Source organism: Tiliqua scincoides, chromosome 15 (assembly GCF_035046505.1).
Source record: "Tiliqua scincoides isolate rTilSci1 chromosome 15, rTilSci1.hap2, whole genome shotgun sequence".
NCBI classification, from domain to species: Eukaryota; Metazoa; Chordata; class Lepidosauria; order Squamata; family Scincidae; genus Tiliqua; species Tiliqua scincoides.
In genome coordinates this window covers 3,437,927-3,456,996 of record NC_089835.1, presented here as the reverse complement: position 1 = coordinate 3,456,996, position 19,070 = coordinate 3,437,927, and the positions used below count along the sequence as shown (strand labels likewise).

Here is a 19,070-nt window from a genome sequence, read left to right as displayed (position 1 = left end):
CAGGGGAAGGAAGCACACGGGCACATATGGCTGGGGCTGAGCCCGTGAGAGCTCTCCAAGGCTTAATGGCAGAGGAAGTTGCATTACCAGGTCTGCCTACCTCAGCACTGTCTCTGCTGACTGGCTGACAGGCTCTGCAGGGTTTCAGACAGACTGGGTCTCGCTCAGCCCTGTCTGGAGAGGCCAGTGATTGGACTTTAGGGTTTCCTTAAGAAGCTGCCACCGGATGCCACATTGGACTATTGGTCTAGGTCATTTTGCCTATACTGATTGGCAACATTGGGGTCTTAGACAAGGGGTTTTCCCAGGCCTCCCAGGAGGTGCTGAGGACTGAACCCAAGACCTTCTGCAAGTAAAACAAGTGCGCTACCACCCAGCCACAATCTCACCTGACCTCACAGGCAGCAGCTAAATGGGAATGAGGATGAGTGGGTAAGCAAGCACTGGCCGTGCAAACTGTGTTCATTTGTCTTTATTTTTCACATTTACAGAGCCTCAAGGTGGTGTGTAAGCTTCCTCTTCGTCCCTTTTATTTTCACAACCACCCTGCAAGGAGCTGAGACTGAGAACAACAGGGCCCGTGGGTGAAAGAGGATCTGAACTCAGGTCTTCCTGACCCAGGCCCAACTTCCCAACCACTCCAAAAAACAGAATACAGACGTGCCCCCGTATCCGTGGATGGTCCATTCTGGAACCCAACATGGAGAGCTGAATTCGCAGATACGGGGGGACCCCTCCAGAAGGCACGCTGTGCTCCCCTTGCCTCCAGAGGGTCTTTGGAGACCCAAAGAGGCTATGTGCATCAACCCACGACCTCTGCAGGACTCCGAATGACTACAAGAGTTTTAAAAGTTATTTTTGGTTTTATTGTAAAATGGAAGTGACATTTTTATTGCCTTATAAGGCATCCTGAGGCCTGGGGAAGCTGGGTGGGATGCAGAGCCTCTTGGGGCTCAAAAGACTCTCTAGAAGCGAGTGAAGCCCAGCTCCCCTTTCCTCCAGAGGGGGCACACAGGGAGGCGGGAGGCGCCCCCATGGATCCAATCCACAGTTAACTGAAACTGTGCAGACAGGATCCGAACCCCACCTTCCTTCCATGGTGAGGCTCAAGGCGACATACATGAGGGCTCCCCGTAGGTCTCCCTTCCAGGCACTGTTGGGACCAAGACCTGTTCAGCCTCAGCAGGGCAGCTGCATCATGCGCCCTCAGACCATGCCCTGGGGCTGTAACTATGAAAAGGAGCGCCAGTTCTGTTCAAGTCATTCTCCACTTCAATCAACCTGAGGCGAAAACAGAAAGCACAAAGCAAAGAAACCAAACCCAGCCACACCAAGCACTGAGCAGCACTGAGCAATTTTCTTTTTCAGAATGCAAAAATTCTAATGAATATGGGAGGCACCAACAAATCTTGATAGGGAGGGTCTTCCAGAGCCTGATGCCACAACAGAATAGGCCCTGTCTCTGCTTGTCATTTGCCGCGCCCCACAGGTGGAGGTGCCTGGACCAAGATCTCAGCAGGAACTCTTAATATATACTCAGGCTACTCGAATAGGTGGTTCTTCAGACCATTCAGAGCTACAGAGGTTCAAATACTGTGCAGCACTTTTGACTGTGCCTGGAAACAGAACTGGTGGCCAGTGTGTGGGCAGAGTGTGCTCAGATGTGGAGGTCTCAATTAAAAAACTGACAGGCCTGCTTCCATGCTGCTGCTCACGTGACTCCAAACAACCTTTAGTTAATATTGTATTGGCAATACAATTGCACTTAAGTAGCAAAGCCTAATTCGAACGCGTGAGCCACTAAAATAGCAAAACGGGTCTATAGGGGTAGAGCAAAGGGGGACAGACTTGCAGTGTTGTTGCTTGGAGTCTCTGGGGCAGGACACGGACAGAAGGGCCAACCCTTGGCTTAGAGGCACAACTTGGAGAGGAGGATGACAACGATAATGCACCCAGAATATACGCATTAAAATATTTAAGCTCTACTTTTATATTCAGTTAATTTTTTTGATTGATCGTTGAGCAGGTTCACCCATTTAACATCCCAAAATATATCAGAAGAATAAAGTAAAGCAAAAACACAACCGCATAGCCACCAACAAAGCACTTAGGCAGACCCAAAGCCCAAGGGAGGGGTAGAGTGCCATCATTTGGGTTCCACTGCCAAAAAGGTCCTGCCCCAAGCAACTCTCCACCATCCTGCAGATGGCAGCGGAAGCTGAAGCAGGGCCCCTGAGGAAGATCCCAAGCTATGGACAGATTCCTGCTGGATCAGAAGGTCCTTAAAGCAACACAAGCAAATTCAGGGGCTTCAGTGCATCTGTCTTTAATGGGTGGGACAAGGCCCATAAGTGGATCCTGGCTTGGACTAAAAAGGGGTTTCCCTCCCCCAGTAACAGCGGCAGCCGCTTTCCAGTTTTGCTTGCTTGAGATTTTTTTTTTAAAAGAAGGCGAGAGGGAGGATGAAAGTCACCTACAGTGAAACCGTTGGGGGTTCCATGCTGCAGACTGGGGGTCAAAGAGGGTCCCACATCTAGTCTGGGACACCCCCCCCACCACACACACACACACATGCTGCAAATGTAAGAAAGAGTAAGCTTTTGCTTTATGGTGCTCTGCACAACATGATCTCAATCGTTAAATTACAACCACCCCTTAAGGTAGGTAAGTGGTTTGTAGGTGGGGAGCTGAGGCTCAGAGCACAGCAGGCTGCCCAAGGCCACCCACAAGACTGCAGTGGATGAAGAATGAGATGCAGGAGAGGCCTCCGGGCTCATGCTCTTCACCGCTGACTTGCATTGGGCTCTCAATTAGTGTGCACGTTTAGAACAACAGCAGGCGCTGCGTGGCAGGCTTTGATTCCCCCCCCCCCAATGCTTGGGCTTCCCTTCCTATCCTGCCAACTGCTGGTCCTGAACCCTAACTGGGCTCAGCCGCTACTTCAGGCCCTGCTGCGACAGACAGAGGGTGGATGCCTCTAGATCCCGTCCTGTTGTTTACTTTGAAAGCTGTTGGCGCTGGAGGGATTTTGAAGCAGGGAGAGAGAGCGCGGAGCCTGGCACCAAGCCCAGCTTCCCCACAGCAGCTGCAATAGTATGAAAATTCCTGCTGGAGCCTTACGGTTGCAGGGAAGGGAGGGGGTTCTGCTTTCTCAGCACACACACTTACAGAGCAGGCAGGCCTCGAGCCATGCGACGGTGCTGGAATCGGAACCAAGGGGCCTGTTCTCCTTCCCAAAATAGCCACCAAGGGTGCTGGGAGCTCCCTTACAAGGAAAGAGGCAGGAGCCTGTGAGGCGGTGCGCATGCAAGGCAGAGGTGCGTTCACAGAGTGCAGCAGGCTCGCCAGGGATAAACATTACCCCAAGTCGTGCCCCAGAGCTTGTTTTTCTGCAGGGCTATTGTTTTCTTGCAACCCCCAGCACCAATTTTGTTCCTCCGTACTTACGCTGGGTCACAGGCAGGCGGTTTAATTTTTTACTTCCTCTAGTTGCGGTTGGGTGGGGAAGAGAATGCTGTCCAAGCCACCACTGGTATTGTATGGCCCTGAGAGACTATTCCCACCCATGACCAACCCCACTCACTCCAGGAGCAGCCAAAAGGCGCTGGGGTTTGAGTGCATGAGGATTTCTCTGGTTTAAACTGGGGCTCCCAGTGGCCAAGCTTTGGCACTTGACCAGCTCCATCTTCAGTGCCCGGCTTCCATGAGCTCTGTGCTTCTAGGGCACCCATTAGGCTTCAGGACCAACTGGTGTGCAGCCAGCTGACTGCAACGGCCAATTACCACCCTCCAGGCTCTATAAAGTCCAAACCGCACTGGACTATCAAGTCTAAACCTCATTCTCTTGCAGGAATTGGCCTGCCCAACTCGCAAATCTGGGATCGCTACCCTGGACACCCAATCCCTGCTTGGATCAGGCACCTGCTTCTGGCCCATGTGGACTGACAACTAGCTCCTCCCCAGACCCAGAACCCAACCACCTGTAGCCCAACCATAGCCAAGGGCAAGCACCCCACTTCTCTAGCCACAATCCTCCACACAGACACCTTGCTGCTTCTCCACTCTGACCCCTGGGTCCTCCCCATTGGCTGCACCTGCAATAATGGGAATGCATGACTTGGATCACTTAAAAAAAATTATAAAAGGATTCAAGGAAATTCAGGAGACCAGGTCTATCAACAGCCAGGAGCTTGGATCGATAAACAAAAACTCCCTATACAGAAGCCATATTCTGCTCAACACCAGGGGCTGAGGGCCAACATGGAGAGGACATAGCCTTCGCCTCCAGGCTGTACTCTAGCCTTCTGAGCAAGGCTCCACTTGCTCAGAAACAGAACATGGGATAGACGGACTTCTGATCTGACCCTACGAGGACAGCACTCATTTCTATATCCCTACTGATCAGAAGCCTTCCGTCATCTCCAGCCTGAATTCATGAATAGCCACGGACTCTCTAGGTGGCCTCCAGGCAAACCTGTCTTCTTCCAGCCTCATTTCCACCCTGTCATACAGGGACTTACAAAAACCCTGCCTTCCAGGGTTGTTGTGCAGTCTGAGATGACAGATGTCACACTCTTCACGCACGAGGGCTGTACAGATGCCTGAGTGCCATGACTGTTGCTGCGATCAAACGCTCCATGTGTACTTAAGGTGTGAAGTTCCCCTGCAAGTAGGGTCTGCCCCCTTCCTGGAAGACTGGGAACCACACTGGGCTCTTGGAAACATGGAAACAACCTGAAGCTTAGCCGTGGGCCCTGGCGCCTGCAGCATGTTGTAGCATGCTTCCACTTCAGCACTGTTTCCTTGTTGCGACGGAATTTAAACAAGGATGAGGAAACCCTTCTTAACACACCAGTATCGGCACAGACTACACGAAAGCTGCACGAGGCTGGCCTAGAGCATCGTGTTGCCAGAGGTGCAAAATCCGAATGCCCTCCAGTCACAGGCCAATTCAGAAAGCAATCCACCAGAAGGCCGTCCTGCAGGAGCCACAATGGAAATGAACGGGGATTACTTAGGAGAACTTTCCGGGGGATTGTGACCCAGCAGTTCCAAACCACACACCTCCACCCCCTGCCCCTCTTCATGACGCCCAGAGTCTGCTGCCTGGGAATGCTGTCTCACCCTGCTTCGTGGGCAAGTTACCTTCAGACACCCAGCGTTCTGGATAAAATGCTTTGGGGATTAGCTCCTGGCCTAAGCCAGGGGTGATCACAGCCTCCCCCTCGCTGTTTCTGGATGCATGGATGTGACACACACACGCCTCATACGATATCTCTTTTTAGGTGAAACAGAAGAGTGTCAGAAGAAAATGTGGTTCCTGCACACACTTCTGCGCCCACCCCAACTGCCCTAAAAGCCGAAGGAGGGACGTCTCTCTTCGTGTTTGGCTACCATTCGCTTGGGGGGGGGGGTTTAGAAGCAGGCTGCAAGTGAGGAAGAGGCGGGGAGCCCTCCTGCAGCATTCACCTGCAGAGCCAAGGACACCGCAAGGATTGGCGAGATACCTGCGCTCAGCAGTTTCTCGGGGAAATGGGGAGCTCTGTGAGCACAGAAGCAGGTTCCATCTTGTTTCATTGTCTCAACTGCATCACGTTACAGCTGTCAGCGCAAAGCTTGTTGCTGTCACCTTCGTGCCTCCACATCATCACCGAGACCGGAATAGTCAGAACACGGCATGGCTATAAATAGGCAGAAGATTCCAGGGGCTGGCGTTTGCCCATCTGTGCCTCAAGCAACAAACTGCTCTGCCTCTGCAGCTCCTGGATTGTGATTTCCCAGTAAAGAAAAACGATACCTACCAGGCGGCTGAACACTACAAATGCAGACAAAGGAGGCAAACATTTGCGAGGGCCTTGGGTAGATGTGCAGAAAATAGGCTGCTTCAAAGGGCTGTAACAAAAGGCCAGTCAGGGCTTTGTGCTTTTGCAGGGATCACTGAACGAGTGCAGGATTTAGGGCAGGTTTTGGCATTCTGAGTCTAAAGTCTCTCTCTCTCTTCTCAAAAGGCAAGCTTCTAGCCCTCATGGCCAAAGAAACTATACGAACAGTGCCCTGAATTCCCCGGCCCTGCCCCCTGTTCTCTGGGGCCCTGGTTTAATCTGAAGCAGGGGGAGAATAACCTCACGGAGTCATTATGTAGCTGCAACTGGGGTGCTAGATTTTCTAGATTTGAGGGTATGGCTTGGGCTAGTGGTTCTCAAACTTTTTAGCACCGGGACCCAATTTTAGAAGGACAATATGTCATGATCCACCAGAAGTGATGTCAGCAACCTGGAAGTGATGTCATGGAAATGGCACCATCCATTTAGGCTTCAAACCAAAGCAGCAATCAGACAAAAGGTCCCATTACACAGCATGCTACTATTTTGCAGAGCTCAGAATTAAAACATTCCAGCTTGAAAGTCCAAGCAGAACACAGACTTGGGTCCTTCTCCAACCACACAGACCTCATCCCTTTCCAGCATCCCATTTTCCCACCAGTTCAGGGCAAGCACTGTGCCCCTCTCCCACCAGGATCCTGCCCTGCCCAGCAGCTTTGTGTCCTATACTTTTAGCTCTGTATTTTCAATGGTGGCTGGGCTAAGTGCTACATGACCCACCTGAAATTGGCTTACAACTCACTTAGTGGGTCCTGACCCACAGACTGAGAAATGCTGGCTTAGGCTGAACTAAGCCATAGCTGCAGTAGCTCCCAAAACATCCAACTAATCCAGAAGCTAAACCAGGTTCATAAAGTAAAGACCCCCCCCCCCAAGTAACTAGAGACTTTTGGCTCCATCGGATTAAATAATTATGTCATCACCTCCTGAATTTTGCAGGAGGTAGAGCTTGAAAATCTCTGCTAATCAGTTAAGCAAGCTGCCAATTCAGACTCACACCCTGCAAGATACCCTCTGAAACAACCTGGTCTGTCCTGAATGATGTCAAGAAGCCCTTATGAAGTTGCATAGCCTGCCTGCCCTGCTTCGATCAACTCGTTTAGGTTTTAACGAAAGAATTCCAACATTACAGGTTCACATGCTATTTGCTGCCAGCTATGCTATTAAACACACCGCCCAGAGGAAGAAAACTAAATACAAGCTATTCAAGGCCTGTGATTTGGCGTTTTCCAGACTCCATAATTATTCATAAGCACCTGGCCAAAGTTACAAAACTAAACAAATAACTATTACTCTCACACACGCGCTACACGGTATTCGAAGGAGGATTACAAGAACAATTAAGGAAAAATTAGGCATGAGTTTACCACCCATTGCACGCTGCTTTCCACCCTCGCTTCTGGCCTCTTGCTGTGCCATCCTGCTGAACTTGGGGAATTTACACATCTGAAAACCCAAGCGTTCTTCAACAACTCCCCCAAATCATGTCATGAAAGTCCTGGAACCAGCAGTCCAACTCCATGCCAGGCTCACCTGCAGATTCTGCCTCCGAGGCAGGAAATCCCAAAAGGTGCTCCCCAGCAGCAAATACTGTACCTCACTCAGCAATAGGATAATTTGTTGCCCAAGGCGGCCACCTCACCCTGCCTCACTGCAGGGCTGGTCCTGCCTAATCTCACCGCTCCCAAGCCATGCCAGGAATAAATGAACTACCTGGCAGGATTAGGCTGTGCAGACAAGAAAAGTGGATAAAAACACTTCCTGATGCATAGGTTGCATTTGCATGGCATCCCTTTTAACTCACAGGGAATTCTGGCACAACAAAAAGTTGTTACCCCAAGCTTCGCTATGTCAAAAACAATCCCATGCTGAAAATAATCTTGTGGCCATCCCCCAATCACATGCAAAGTGGCAAGAGGGGAGAGCCAGGATGGTGTTGTATTTCCAGAGTTAGACTTGGGCCCAAACAATGCCAGGTTCAAATCCCCACTCAGTCATGGGGCTTCCAGGGTGATCTTAAGGCTCTCAACCTTGCCTACCTCATAGGGTTGTTGCAAAGACAAAAGAAGGGAAGAAACCACGTACACTACCCTGAGCACCTTGAAGGGAGTATAAAAATGTGAAAAACAACGGAGCCTGGCCCCCAGGTTTCCTAGCTCATAACGTTTCCACAAGCCCACCTATAGTATTCGTTTATGGCCTAAGACGACAGTAGAGAGAAGACAGAAACAAACAAGCATTTGTGAAACTTTACTGCTTGGTAGCTATGCATGTCCACTCAGATGTAAGCCTGTGTATAATCTATACACAGCTCCCTGGCAGTAGGCTCTGTTAACTCCATAAGACTTAATTCTGAGTAGACAGGACTGTTGGGGAGGCTTTCCCTTCTGCCCAAGCCAGAAGAAAGAATGCCTCCTCTAAAAATGACGCTCTGCAATCACAAACACTTGGATTAGAAATAATTCCAGAGAGAGAAATCTGCTGCCCAATTAATCTGGGCGCATTTTCAGTCAACCAAAGGATCTTTAATTGATCAAATGCTGCAGCCTCATCATTTCTGTCACCCAGCACAATCAATGCACACAGTGCCTTCAGAACGACAGGAGCGCAAGACAGCCAATGCCCTGAGAGTTTGCAATCTAAATTTCAGCAGAGGAGACACTGAGAAAAGCATAATTAAGGAAACCTTTTACTTTTCCCATGATATTCCCACCCTGAAGTTGCTACCAGTCTCCCTTAAAAAAAAAAAAAGGGAATTTGAATTTAAGAATCTCGAGAGTTGAGAAAACAAGAATTTTGCCATTGTTTCTCTGATGATGACCAAGCAACAGATCTACTGAGGAGATACCATTCTGCCAATTCTAGCACATACATAGCAGTGTTTTAAGCAGGAACTGCTGGCACCCAACAGCCCAGCTAACACGGAAGAACATCAGCTAGAACTACAGCTTACAGAATACGGTGAAACCAAAACAGCTTGTCAAAGGTCCGATGGCTGGTGAGCACACAGCCAATGTTGCCAGGTTGCCCAGTTGCGGAATAAATAGCCCGGATTTCCCCACACTTAGAGACTCATTTTAAAACCAAAAACAGGTTTGAACTACCAAGTTGTGGTGAAAGAAGCAGCGTTGGCTAACGTGGATAATAATAAACCAGACCAGTCACAGCCTTTCCAAGAGGGCTGCTTTTGCCGCCTGCAAATACTAACTGATGTTGTGGCTTTTGGAACTGGGTTGGACACAACATGAACCAGTATAACCGCCGACATGTACAACAGTTGCAGCAATGGCTAAAGGAACAAACTGAGCTGGCAAGTCCTAGTTCAAATCTCAGAGTTGTGAATACACTGGGGCAAGCCCCATTCAGACTCAGTTGCCCATCTGTGCATGGAGATAATACTAACAACCTCTCTTTTTTCAGGGTCCTTGTAAGGATTACTTAAATCAGAGTGTGGCAAGTACCTGAAGTGCACAAATAAGAAAACCACTCATAACTACAATTGCAACTGGCTACTTAGGGGAAATCATTTATTTATTTTATACAGGTATTTATATACCACCTTTCTTTGGTTGTGAGATTTCTCCTCAGACTTTAAACCAAGGCGGTTTACGTAGGCAGGCTGTTCTAAACCCCCGTAGGGATTTTTACAATTGAATAGTTCTAGTCTTTCATAGAACTCCTCCTTCCAGGTGGATTCCTTCCCAGTCTGGCCTCTCTCTGGCCCTTCGCCTCCCACGCTCCACTCCTCTCTGCCACCTAGGGTCAGCTCATCAGTATATCAGCGTGTCGTCAGTTCTTGGGTACTTCCGGTTGTTTTGAACTGGCAGCCTCAGATCTTCAGGCATACAAGGCGGCAGACAAGGAGTCAGACCTCCTGCCACAAGCAGTTTCTATTGCAAGCAGGAACCTCAAAGGAAAACCTGCAGGCCAATCAGTGGACACTATGCCACCATTCCTCAAAGTGCACTCCTAGGAGCCCTCCAGGGGCTCCATGAACACACCATAACTAGATGCCATCTGCCTACTCCGTGGTTTACAGCCCCTCCTCTGTTAGAGGCTCTCCTTCCTCATTTCTGTCCCTGTTTGGGTTCTTTGCCAGTATTGGCTTGGCCCTGTAACACTCTGCCCCACATGTGCAGAGTCTGGGACTCCCTGAGACTCTGCGCATATGGGGCTCCCTGAGACTCCTTTTAGGAGTGCAAAGGGCTCCAGAGACCAAAATTTTTGAGACTACACATTATTGCACTGCACAAATGAAACAAAACTACATCTATTGTTTGCCTTCGAGGTGCTGGTATCTAAAATCTTGGGTATTTTGGCTAAGACAGAGGAACGAAAAGACAAAAAAACCTAGAATGGGGAAAAGATGCACTCTGGGGTATGAGCAGAAAAAGAGTATACCAAGGACTGCCTCACCTCCACACACCAGAAGTTTGGATTTTTCAACAGTGCACACAGAATATTCTGACACCACAATAATTAAAACATTCTCTTCCAAGTTTCCCAGCTGTAGGAAGCTGCTTCCACCTTCATTAGAATTCACTGACTCTGTAGTAAGCTGAGGCATTCTGTAGGTGTAAGGCAGGGGTGCTCACACTTTTTTGGCTCGAGAGCTACTTTGAAACCCAGCAAGGCCTGGAGATCTACCAGAGTTTTTTTTACTCTGTACATTATGTGGACAATGTATGTTGGTGTACCTTGAGCCCCACTGAGTATAACAGGACTTACTCCTGAGTAGACATGCCTAGGATTAGGCTGTGAGGCTGCAATCCTAGCCACACTTACCTGGAGTAAGCCCCATTGAATACAATGGGCCTTACTCCCGGCGTTTCCTCCCAGAGGCACCTGAAGGGGGGGTCAGCACTCCGCAATCTACTCATTTTGCCTCGCGATCTACCGGTAGATTGCGATCCACCTATTGAGCACCCCTGGTGTAAGGGTATTCCCCTTCACGCAGCTCACACAGCGTGCGCCCAACTCCTTGTTGGCAGGTCGCTGCAGATGAAGACTGGAAAATGTGGACACTGCCTTCCAGAGGAATCCTTCACAAAGCTCTGAAAAAGTTCAGGATTCCTAGCCTAGCTGGTGGAGTGCAATGGCACAGAAAAGGAACTATGAATGAGAAATTTTGCCTCTGCCACAGACTTGCCCGGTGGCCTTAATCAAGCCACTCTCAGCTTCAGTCTCTCATCTGCAAAATAGGGATAATTATACTGACCTACCATACTGGCTTGATGTAAGAGACCACAGCCAGATAATTAACAGAAGTGCTTTCAACAACCAGAAGTAGTTATCAACACAACTGAAAAGTCACTAGAGACCAGCATGGCAGAAGTAAAAATTGAGTTGTGGGCCAGCCTAGAGTAAGTAGCACTTTGAGGGGCACAGCCACATGGTTTTTTCTTCTCTCTTTTCTTTTTTAAGAGTAAAGGATTAAGTGGGGGGGGGGAGAGATAGAGAAAAAGCATGCAAGGAGCGAGAAAGGGGAACACAAGCCATAAGCAGAAAGGTGAGTACATGTAGTCCAAAACTAAAAAGAGACACCCATACAGAAGGTCCAGGTTAAAGGCAGGCCCTGTGCCTGGAAAAAAATAATCAGCGTAGAAGCTGATTTTTAAAAAAAATACAATAGTTAAGATTCTCCAGACACCAAAGTTCTGTGCTAAAGATCAGATTTCATGTTCGCAGAGCACTGGTACTTGCAGCAGAACCAGTTTCTAGGGCCTACCACACCTCTGTTTCCCCCCCCGCCTCACCCCGCTCCCCACCAGTGGCATAATTAGAGAACTGCAAACACAGCCCCTCCCCAAGACTCACTTGCTTTGCAGCGCCAGGGTCGCTCTTTTCATCGGTCATCTTGCCTCCCTTCTGCACTCTCCTGGGCTGCTTGATCGTGGTCTTTATGGCAGGTCGGCAGACATAGTTTTCCAGGTTCTTGGGGGGTTTTTTAGTTCTCTTTGCTTGCAGGCCAATTTTCAGTTTTAAATTCCCCTCCGAAAAGTTTGTCTCTTTCACGGAGAACTGTTGCTGGGCCTCCGCCAGGCTCTCGCCTTTCCCAAGCTCCCCATCGCTCCCCTCACGGCCCCGCTTCTTCTCTTCCTCCTCTTTAGTGTTACCATTGAGCTCTGCTTCCCTCCTGCCTCCTGCCGCCGTACCTGTGGCCACTGCCGAGGGGCTTTTCCCGGAAAACCCTTCAGAACCAGAACTGAGCCCTAACATAGCAGTATTCTGAGGGTCCATCACAGTCTGTGCTGTTGCAAAATCAACCTAAACAGGTTTTTTTAATTTTCTCCTCCAAACACAGGCGTGTTGCCCACAGATGAATCTTGCCTGAAATTTGTAGCCAGCATCTTCTCACTGCAGGGAAAAAACAAAAAGAAAACAATTAGGACAATGACTACAGAAAGAAGCCAGAAGAACGAAGATTCAGAATTCTCTGTTTGGGGAAGAAATGATAGACAAGTGTACGAATCAACCCTTACAAGCGCATGCACAAAATTATCCTGGAACTGTTTGGCTGACCTGCAAGTACCTCTGGTAGTCGCAGGGTAGAAGAAAGCGAGCCAGTCAAAGTCCCACACAGACTGCAATGTATACATGGGGGTCCTAGGCGCACAGGCTGATCCCATCTCTTTTGAGGCAGGAGAATTTCCCAAGTCAAACAGCCCCTGCCATGAGAATGAATGGGGAAGTCTCATGGCCACAATCCAAGCAGCCAGTTTCATACACTCCAGTAGAATTTGGCTGGGTGTCTCTCACCAAGCAGCCTTCTGTACTGCCTCACCAATCACCTGAGAAACGGAAGGGACTTTCAAAAACCACCTGCGTCAAAGGGCACGGGCAAGCTGTTTCGGGGTCCAAGCTGGTGAAGCGGGAGCAAGCTGCTGAAACTGTGTGCATTGGGGAGTGGGGAGAGAAGGATGTCAAAAGCTGACCGAAAACAGAAGAAGTTTCATGTTTTTATGGCTGCAGAGAACTCTGAAGAGTTCAGTTGCAAACTGAAGGAGAAATCTGAATGTTCAGGGCTCCTGTGCCATTTTTCTAGGCTCTTCACAGTACAATGCTAGTAAAGATCTTTATTTTCTTGTGCATTTGCTCGCCTGTCTGAAACTGCACTGACACGGACTTCCCAAACTCTTCCACCCTGCGCTTCTTTTATTTAGGCAGCTGTCAATCTGGTTTCCCAGACTCCTTTTTTTAAATTACAAACATGGCTGGTAATACTATTATGACGTAATTGCAGTGCTATTTTCCAAGAGTTTCCATAGCGGTGCACTTGGCATTTAAATGTTTGTTGTTAAGCGCCTAGGGCTGCACTTCTTCATTCACCAAGACCTAGACCTGATGCACAATCCTCCCTGGTGCCCTCTGGCGGCTTCCTCTAACAACCAGCCTGCCTCACCAGGTGAGCATCGTGTATCACCAGAGGAAATCTGGGGCTTTCCAACACGACAGGAATGCCTGAAGTCCGTAAGGCTTTAACACAGCATTGTTGCCTTTCCTCTGGTTCCAAGAAGGCCTGCTTCCATTTTGCCCACCCCATAGCATTGGCTGCTAAGGCCCCTTACTGTTTTCGGATGCACTAGCCCACAATACTTGACATTTAGATAGTACTTTCATATATTCAAAGTGCTTCATAGTGAACACTATCTTGTTACAATCCATACAATAGCCGTATGAGGAAGACCAATATTATTAACCCCATACTGCAGATGAAGACGACTGAGGCTGGAAAACTGAAGCTTGCCTAAAGAAAACTAGAGAGTTCACAGCACAGGCAAGACTCAGAAACACCACTCACTCTCTTAGCCATTACCTTACTCCAGTGGTTCCCAAACTGTGAGCCATGGCTCCCCAGGGAGCCGTGGAAACAAGCCAGGGGAGCCACGGAATCCTTGCAAAAAACCTGCTGCCCTATAATATAGGATTGTAGCCCTAATGGGGAACCACGGCCAATGGCCCAGCACATCAAGGGAGCCACTAGTGGTAAAGGTTTGGCAATCACTGCCTTACTTTTTTCAACACCACAGTTAGACCCAAGTTCCTCTACCTGACCACTGCTGCATCCTTCACTCACTGGCTCTGCCTCTAACACTAGAAAGGTAGCTCAGTTTTCTCTCAACACACATAAACCCACACACAAAACTGCCCTATTAATCCATCAAAAGGAGAAAAAAAAAACACAATCAAAAAATATGTATATATATATCCAAAACTAACAGTCGGGTAACGCCTTCGTTATGATTGAACAAAAAAGTCACAAAACAGTGAGCAAGCTTACCAATTCCCCCCAAACCTTCCTCTAGGCTGGACTATAAGTTTGAGGGAACTCAGAAGCTTGCTTGCGACTCTGACATTTTTGTTGGCTCTAATCGTATCTTTTTGGTGGTGTGGTCCCAAATGTGGATTTGAAGTTCTAGAAGCCAGTCTGGCACAGAGCCAAATGCCCACAAACACTTAAGGTCTCACGGATCTTCCAAGCCTTCGGCTCTCAGCCACATTGGAGAAGAGAAGGAGTGCCCCACCGTACATTCAGGCTTGACGGGGCTCTTCCTTATTCTATTCACTGCATCACGCAGACAACTTTGCGGCTGTCACTAATATCAATTCTAAGCACGTTTAAGGCAGTAGTAAGTTGAACCAAGTCAGATTTTGTAAACCAAGTCACCAGAGGCGAGTAGGGATCATTTTTAGGTGAGCAAACAAGGATGGGTTTGCAAACTCCAAGAGCGTTGGCTGCTGCTATGCCAAAAACCTTACACAGTCATGGAAAAGCAGAAAGCCCAGTAAAGATTTCACGGATTAGTAACTTCTGCAAGCTGTTTGGCAAACTTGTAGCAATTTCAGTAGGATGGGCTAAGCACATTAGGATTCTTAGAACCACGCATTTGGCCGAGAATGGGGTGCCACACGCCTCAGGTATTCCCTCTCCGGTCAGACAGAGGGCTAATGGAAGCCAGCCTTCATTTGAAACTGCTTCTCTATTCCAAATGGCAGTCTGTGTTCTCCACACTTAAGAATATAATGTTTCGGCATCCCTGCTCCTTATGCATTCAATGAAACACTACACAGGCACAAGGCATTTCTGGACCTTTTCACTCTAACCAGTTTGTGCCAACACAGATCTTTCCAATTCAGCCACCTTTGCAAAGTAGGTAGATATTATATCCATACTGCAGAAGGGAGAAGATTGAAGCTCACAGGAAAGGAGCTTCCTACGTCACTGATTCACAGTCCAGTCTCTCGGCCTGAATGTTACTTGACAGTCCTCGGCATCTTAAAACAAAAAATAGATTATGCAAAGCTAAGAGCACAGGGGAGGGGGGGAGTCAGAGGCCTGGACTCAGGCTGACTCTCTTGGTCTGACCTACCTCATCAGACAGTTGTGAGAACAGCCCCACACATGCTCAGCTTGAGCTCCTTGGAGGGAGAAGCAGTAAACTAGATATACACTGTTTAGGGCCACACCAAAAAGAAGAATGCAGAGTCTAAATCTCCTGCCATGTCTCTCAAGAACAAAGCCTGCCATAACTTCTGTCAGCAATGGTGTGAAAGAGCTCCTAAGACGCTCCAGAATGGAATGTACCATTCTGCCGAAAAATATGCAACTGCCTCAGTCCTGGGACTGGGAGCATCTACTGCTGTAGCAAAGGTGAAGCTGAGGGGGCACGTGAAGCCAACCAGGAGCTCCACGTAAGTTTCTCCGAGCATACTAATGAAGAAGCAGGATACGGCATTATTCAGCCTGTACTGAGGACCAACGCCACATTGGGCACCACACCACAACACAGCACCCAGCATCTTTCCTGCTCGGGCGCGTTACAAACAGAAAACGTGTGACCAAGTTCTGAAGGGTTGTAAGAGGAAGTGCTGTATTGCTGGGTTGTTAAACGGATCCAGTCTCAAGCACTATGCAAGGAAAGAAAGGTATCAGGTGACAGAGACAAGGGGAGAGAAGTCAGACATGAAAGGTAAAAATGACACAGCAGCAGGTGCTGAACAAAAACCGAGGAACGGGCTACCACTGACAAAGCTTTCAAAGAATAAGTACAAGGCAGGCTGCAGTCCCCTGCTAAGTGCACCTTGGAATTACACTGAACTGCACACATGGGGTTTGAAAAACAGAATCAGCAGTCTCCTTCCTGGCATGCCCCTATTTCTTACAGAGCGCTATGAGCAAATAAACCCAGAGGAGCAGAAAGCTTTGGCAAACTGGGGGACAGAAGCAAAAGTAGCACAAAAGCAGTTATGTGTATTTAGGCTTAGCTTTACTAAAGGAAAGGGAAGACTAAGGGGTTAATGCCTGAGAAAGACATTTCTCAACACACAGGCTTGGGTGCCAAGGACTCCAATACTCCCAGGTTCTGGAAGCAGTCCGACAGGAAGCCCATCTGGTCTCCACCTCTTTCACCTGCAGGGACTCCAATCTGGCAACCGGGAATCCCTCCCACCTCATCAGGAGCAGAGGGCCACTTCAACCAAGACAGATTTATGTGCAAGGTGCACACAGACAGTCATGTGTGATGATCTAATTGCCATGTGTACATAGGCAGGCACACAGTGATTGGCTGGGGGTTTCCCAACACTTCTGCATGCAGCAAAACACATGTGCGTGTGTGTCTGTAAACCAGCAGCCCACGCTATGTTATTTCCTACAAAAGGAAACACACTCCGCGCAGGAGTTTTGGCATGCCTGGAGGTAGCCCTCAGAATCCATCGAGCTCTCATACAGGTTATGAATCTGTTTTCAGAAAGACCAAACTACTTTTTCCTGACATCCACATTCACCCTGCCTCCCCACATCAAACATTTTGGCTACATAACAGGGCTGGCTGTCAAAGGGCCCCCAGGCAGACAAGGGCACAACACCAGGATCCATACATCAGGATTCCCCTTTACTTCAGTCTCTAAAAGATCTTGTCAGAAATCTACACTCAATCTCAAGACAAGACCCTTAAACAAGGGAGGCATCTCCCACCCTACTATAAAGAAAGAAAGTACAGCTTCACCTAAAGTAGGGACCTCTTGGGGATCACTTTCTTCTCTCAAGTTAAAAGCCATACATTACTGACCCATAAAGCAATGTTAAAGGAGTTCCATATATAACCCCTTTCCTGAATGAAGTAGCAAGAATTCCACAGCAGGCACCCCCAAAGCAAGCCACAAAAATGCTATACGCAAACCCAAAAGTGAGGTTATAAGCATCCCACATATAACCCTCCAGTACAAAGCTGCAAGACTTCAATACAACATAACAAGATCAAGGGAAGCTGTAAGAATCTCAAGCATAAAAGCCCCAGGACAAACTTGCAAAAGCTCAATTTGAAGAAAAACACAAAACACAAGCACTACCTCCTCTACCAAAGGAGCAAGAATTTTTTCTCCCCCGAGGGGAAAAAAAAAGTGAAGCTACAAGAATCTCACGCAGGACCAATCAACCCCCTAAATGGACTTGTCAGAGAATTCACAAGATTTTTAGTTTGCAAAATATTATTTACTTGCCTTATTTTACAGAAAGCAAAAACAGCAGCAAGCAATCTGCAGATCAACACTTAGCAGGAGAGGTGATGCAGGGAAAAGGAGGCCGTGCCTGCAGGAATGCCCCTTTCCCTCAAAAATGACTCTACAAGATTTTAAAACAGCCAGCTCCAAAACAAGCTAACTGAAAAAAGGGGATGGAGAAACACAAGAAGACATCTCATGTTAAAAAAAGAGAGGAAAGCAAGCTGTGAGGGGAAGCCATCCAAGAGGCCCCATAAGCCCCCCTTCCTAAAAAGACTCACAGACCGATCCTGTGTATGTCAGCTCAGAAGTAAACACCCCACTGTGCTCAATAGAGTTTACCCCTCCCCTGGTACTGTATGGAAAGGCTTGTTTTGGAGTTGGTTGTTTAATCTGCAAGGTGTTTAACTGGGGAGGGGAGGGTCAATTTAGAAGTAATCTCCCCCTGTGCTCAGGGCTTATCCCCCAGGCAAGCATGGAAAGGCCTGTTTTGTTTAAACACCTTGCAGATTCATTTGGAAGGGATCAACTCAGAAGTAAGGACCCCCGCACTCCTATACACACTGCTGCAATTCTATACACACTTCCCTGGGAGTCATCCCTATGGAGAGGGCTGCCAACCTATCCACACTTGTCCAGGAGCCAGCCCTATGGAGTCCAGGGCTGCCATCCTACCCACACCTTGAAGAGTCATTTGGGAGGGGTTGACTCAGAAGCAAGCCCCCCACTGAGCTTAATAGGCAGTATGGAAAGGCTTGTTTTGGAGTTGGCCATTTAAACACCTTTCAGGTTCACTTGGGGGGAGAAGGGCTGATTCAGAAGTAAGCAACCCACTGGGCTCGACAGGGCTTACTCCCAGGCAAGTGTGGATAAGATTGCAGCCAGAGACTGCAATACTCCATAGAGAATGATACTCCTCAATAACACTGCACACATTTTACTTTTTACTCCATACATTACATCCAAACACCATACATAGTATACATACACTCCTACTCCACACGTAATACTCCTTACTCCATAGATTAGGCCAGGGGGTGCCATCCACCCTTGCCGGACGGATGCGATGCACCCATGCCCTCTGGAGCTTGGAGGATGCCATCTACCCTTGCATGATGGGGCCCAGGGAGTGCCATCTCCGTTTGCCTGGGAGCAAGCCCCTTGGAGGCCAGAGGAGTGCCATCCACCCTTGCCGGACAGGACCCAGGAGAAGCCATTCAACCTTCCCTGATGAGGTGCTGTGCACCCATTCTCTCTGGAGCCAGGAGGGTGCCACCCACCCTTGCCTGGTGAGGCCCAGGGGATGCCACCCACCCTTGCCCACGGGGTGCCACCCATCCTTGCCTGGTGAGGCCCAGGGGGTGCCACCCACCCTTGCCCTGTGGAGTGGGGCGCCACCACCCGGGAGCCGGGGGATGCCGCCCTCCCTGCCTGGGCGCAGAGCGCAGCCGTGCAGACTCCCGGGGAGCTCAGCGGGGGGCCTGCCCCCGGAGCCGGGAGCGGGCCCGGGCCCAGCGGCAGCGAGGCCCCCCCCGCCAGGGAGGGCGTGGCCTGGCTGTCAGCCCCCCCCGCGCCCCGCCCCGCCCCGCCCCGGCTGTCAGGGCTCACCGTGCGAGGGCAGGCCGGCCCGGCCGCGGGTGCTCCGCCTGCTCGCAGGACTGGCGCGGGCGGGCGGGCGCGCGGCGG

General features: G+C 49.2%; 1 protein-coding gene across 1 annotated transcript in view; it reads right to left on the bottom strand.

The window, feature by feature from the left end:
* Positions 1–19,070, bottom strand: part of ASH1L (ASH1 like histone lysine methyltransferase) — a 72,165-nt gene extending 53,095 nt beyond the window's left edge. Inside the window, exons 1-2 of the mRNA XM_066610148.1 lie at positions 18,993–19,070; positions 11,700–12,239 (exon numbers count right to left, since the gene is read on the bottom strand). Coding sequence (XP_066466245.1) covers positions 11,700–12,122 — 423 coding nt within the window. The 5' untranslated portion in view covers positions 12,123–12,239; positions 18,993–19,070. The remainder of the gene's footprint in view (positions 1–11,699; positions 12,240–18,992) is intronic.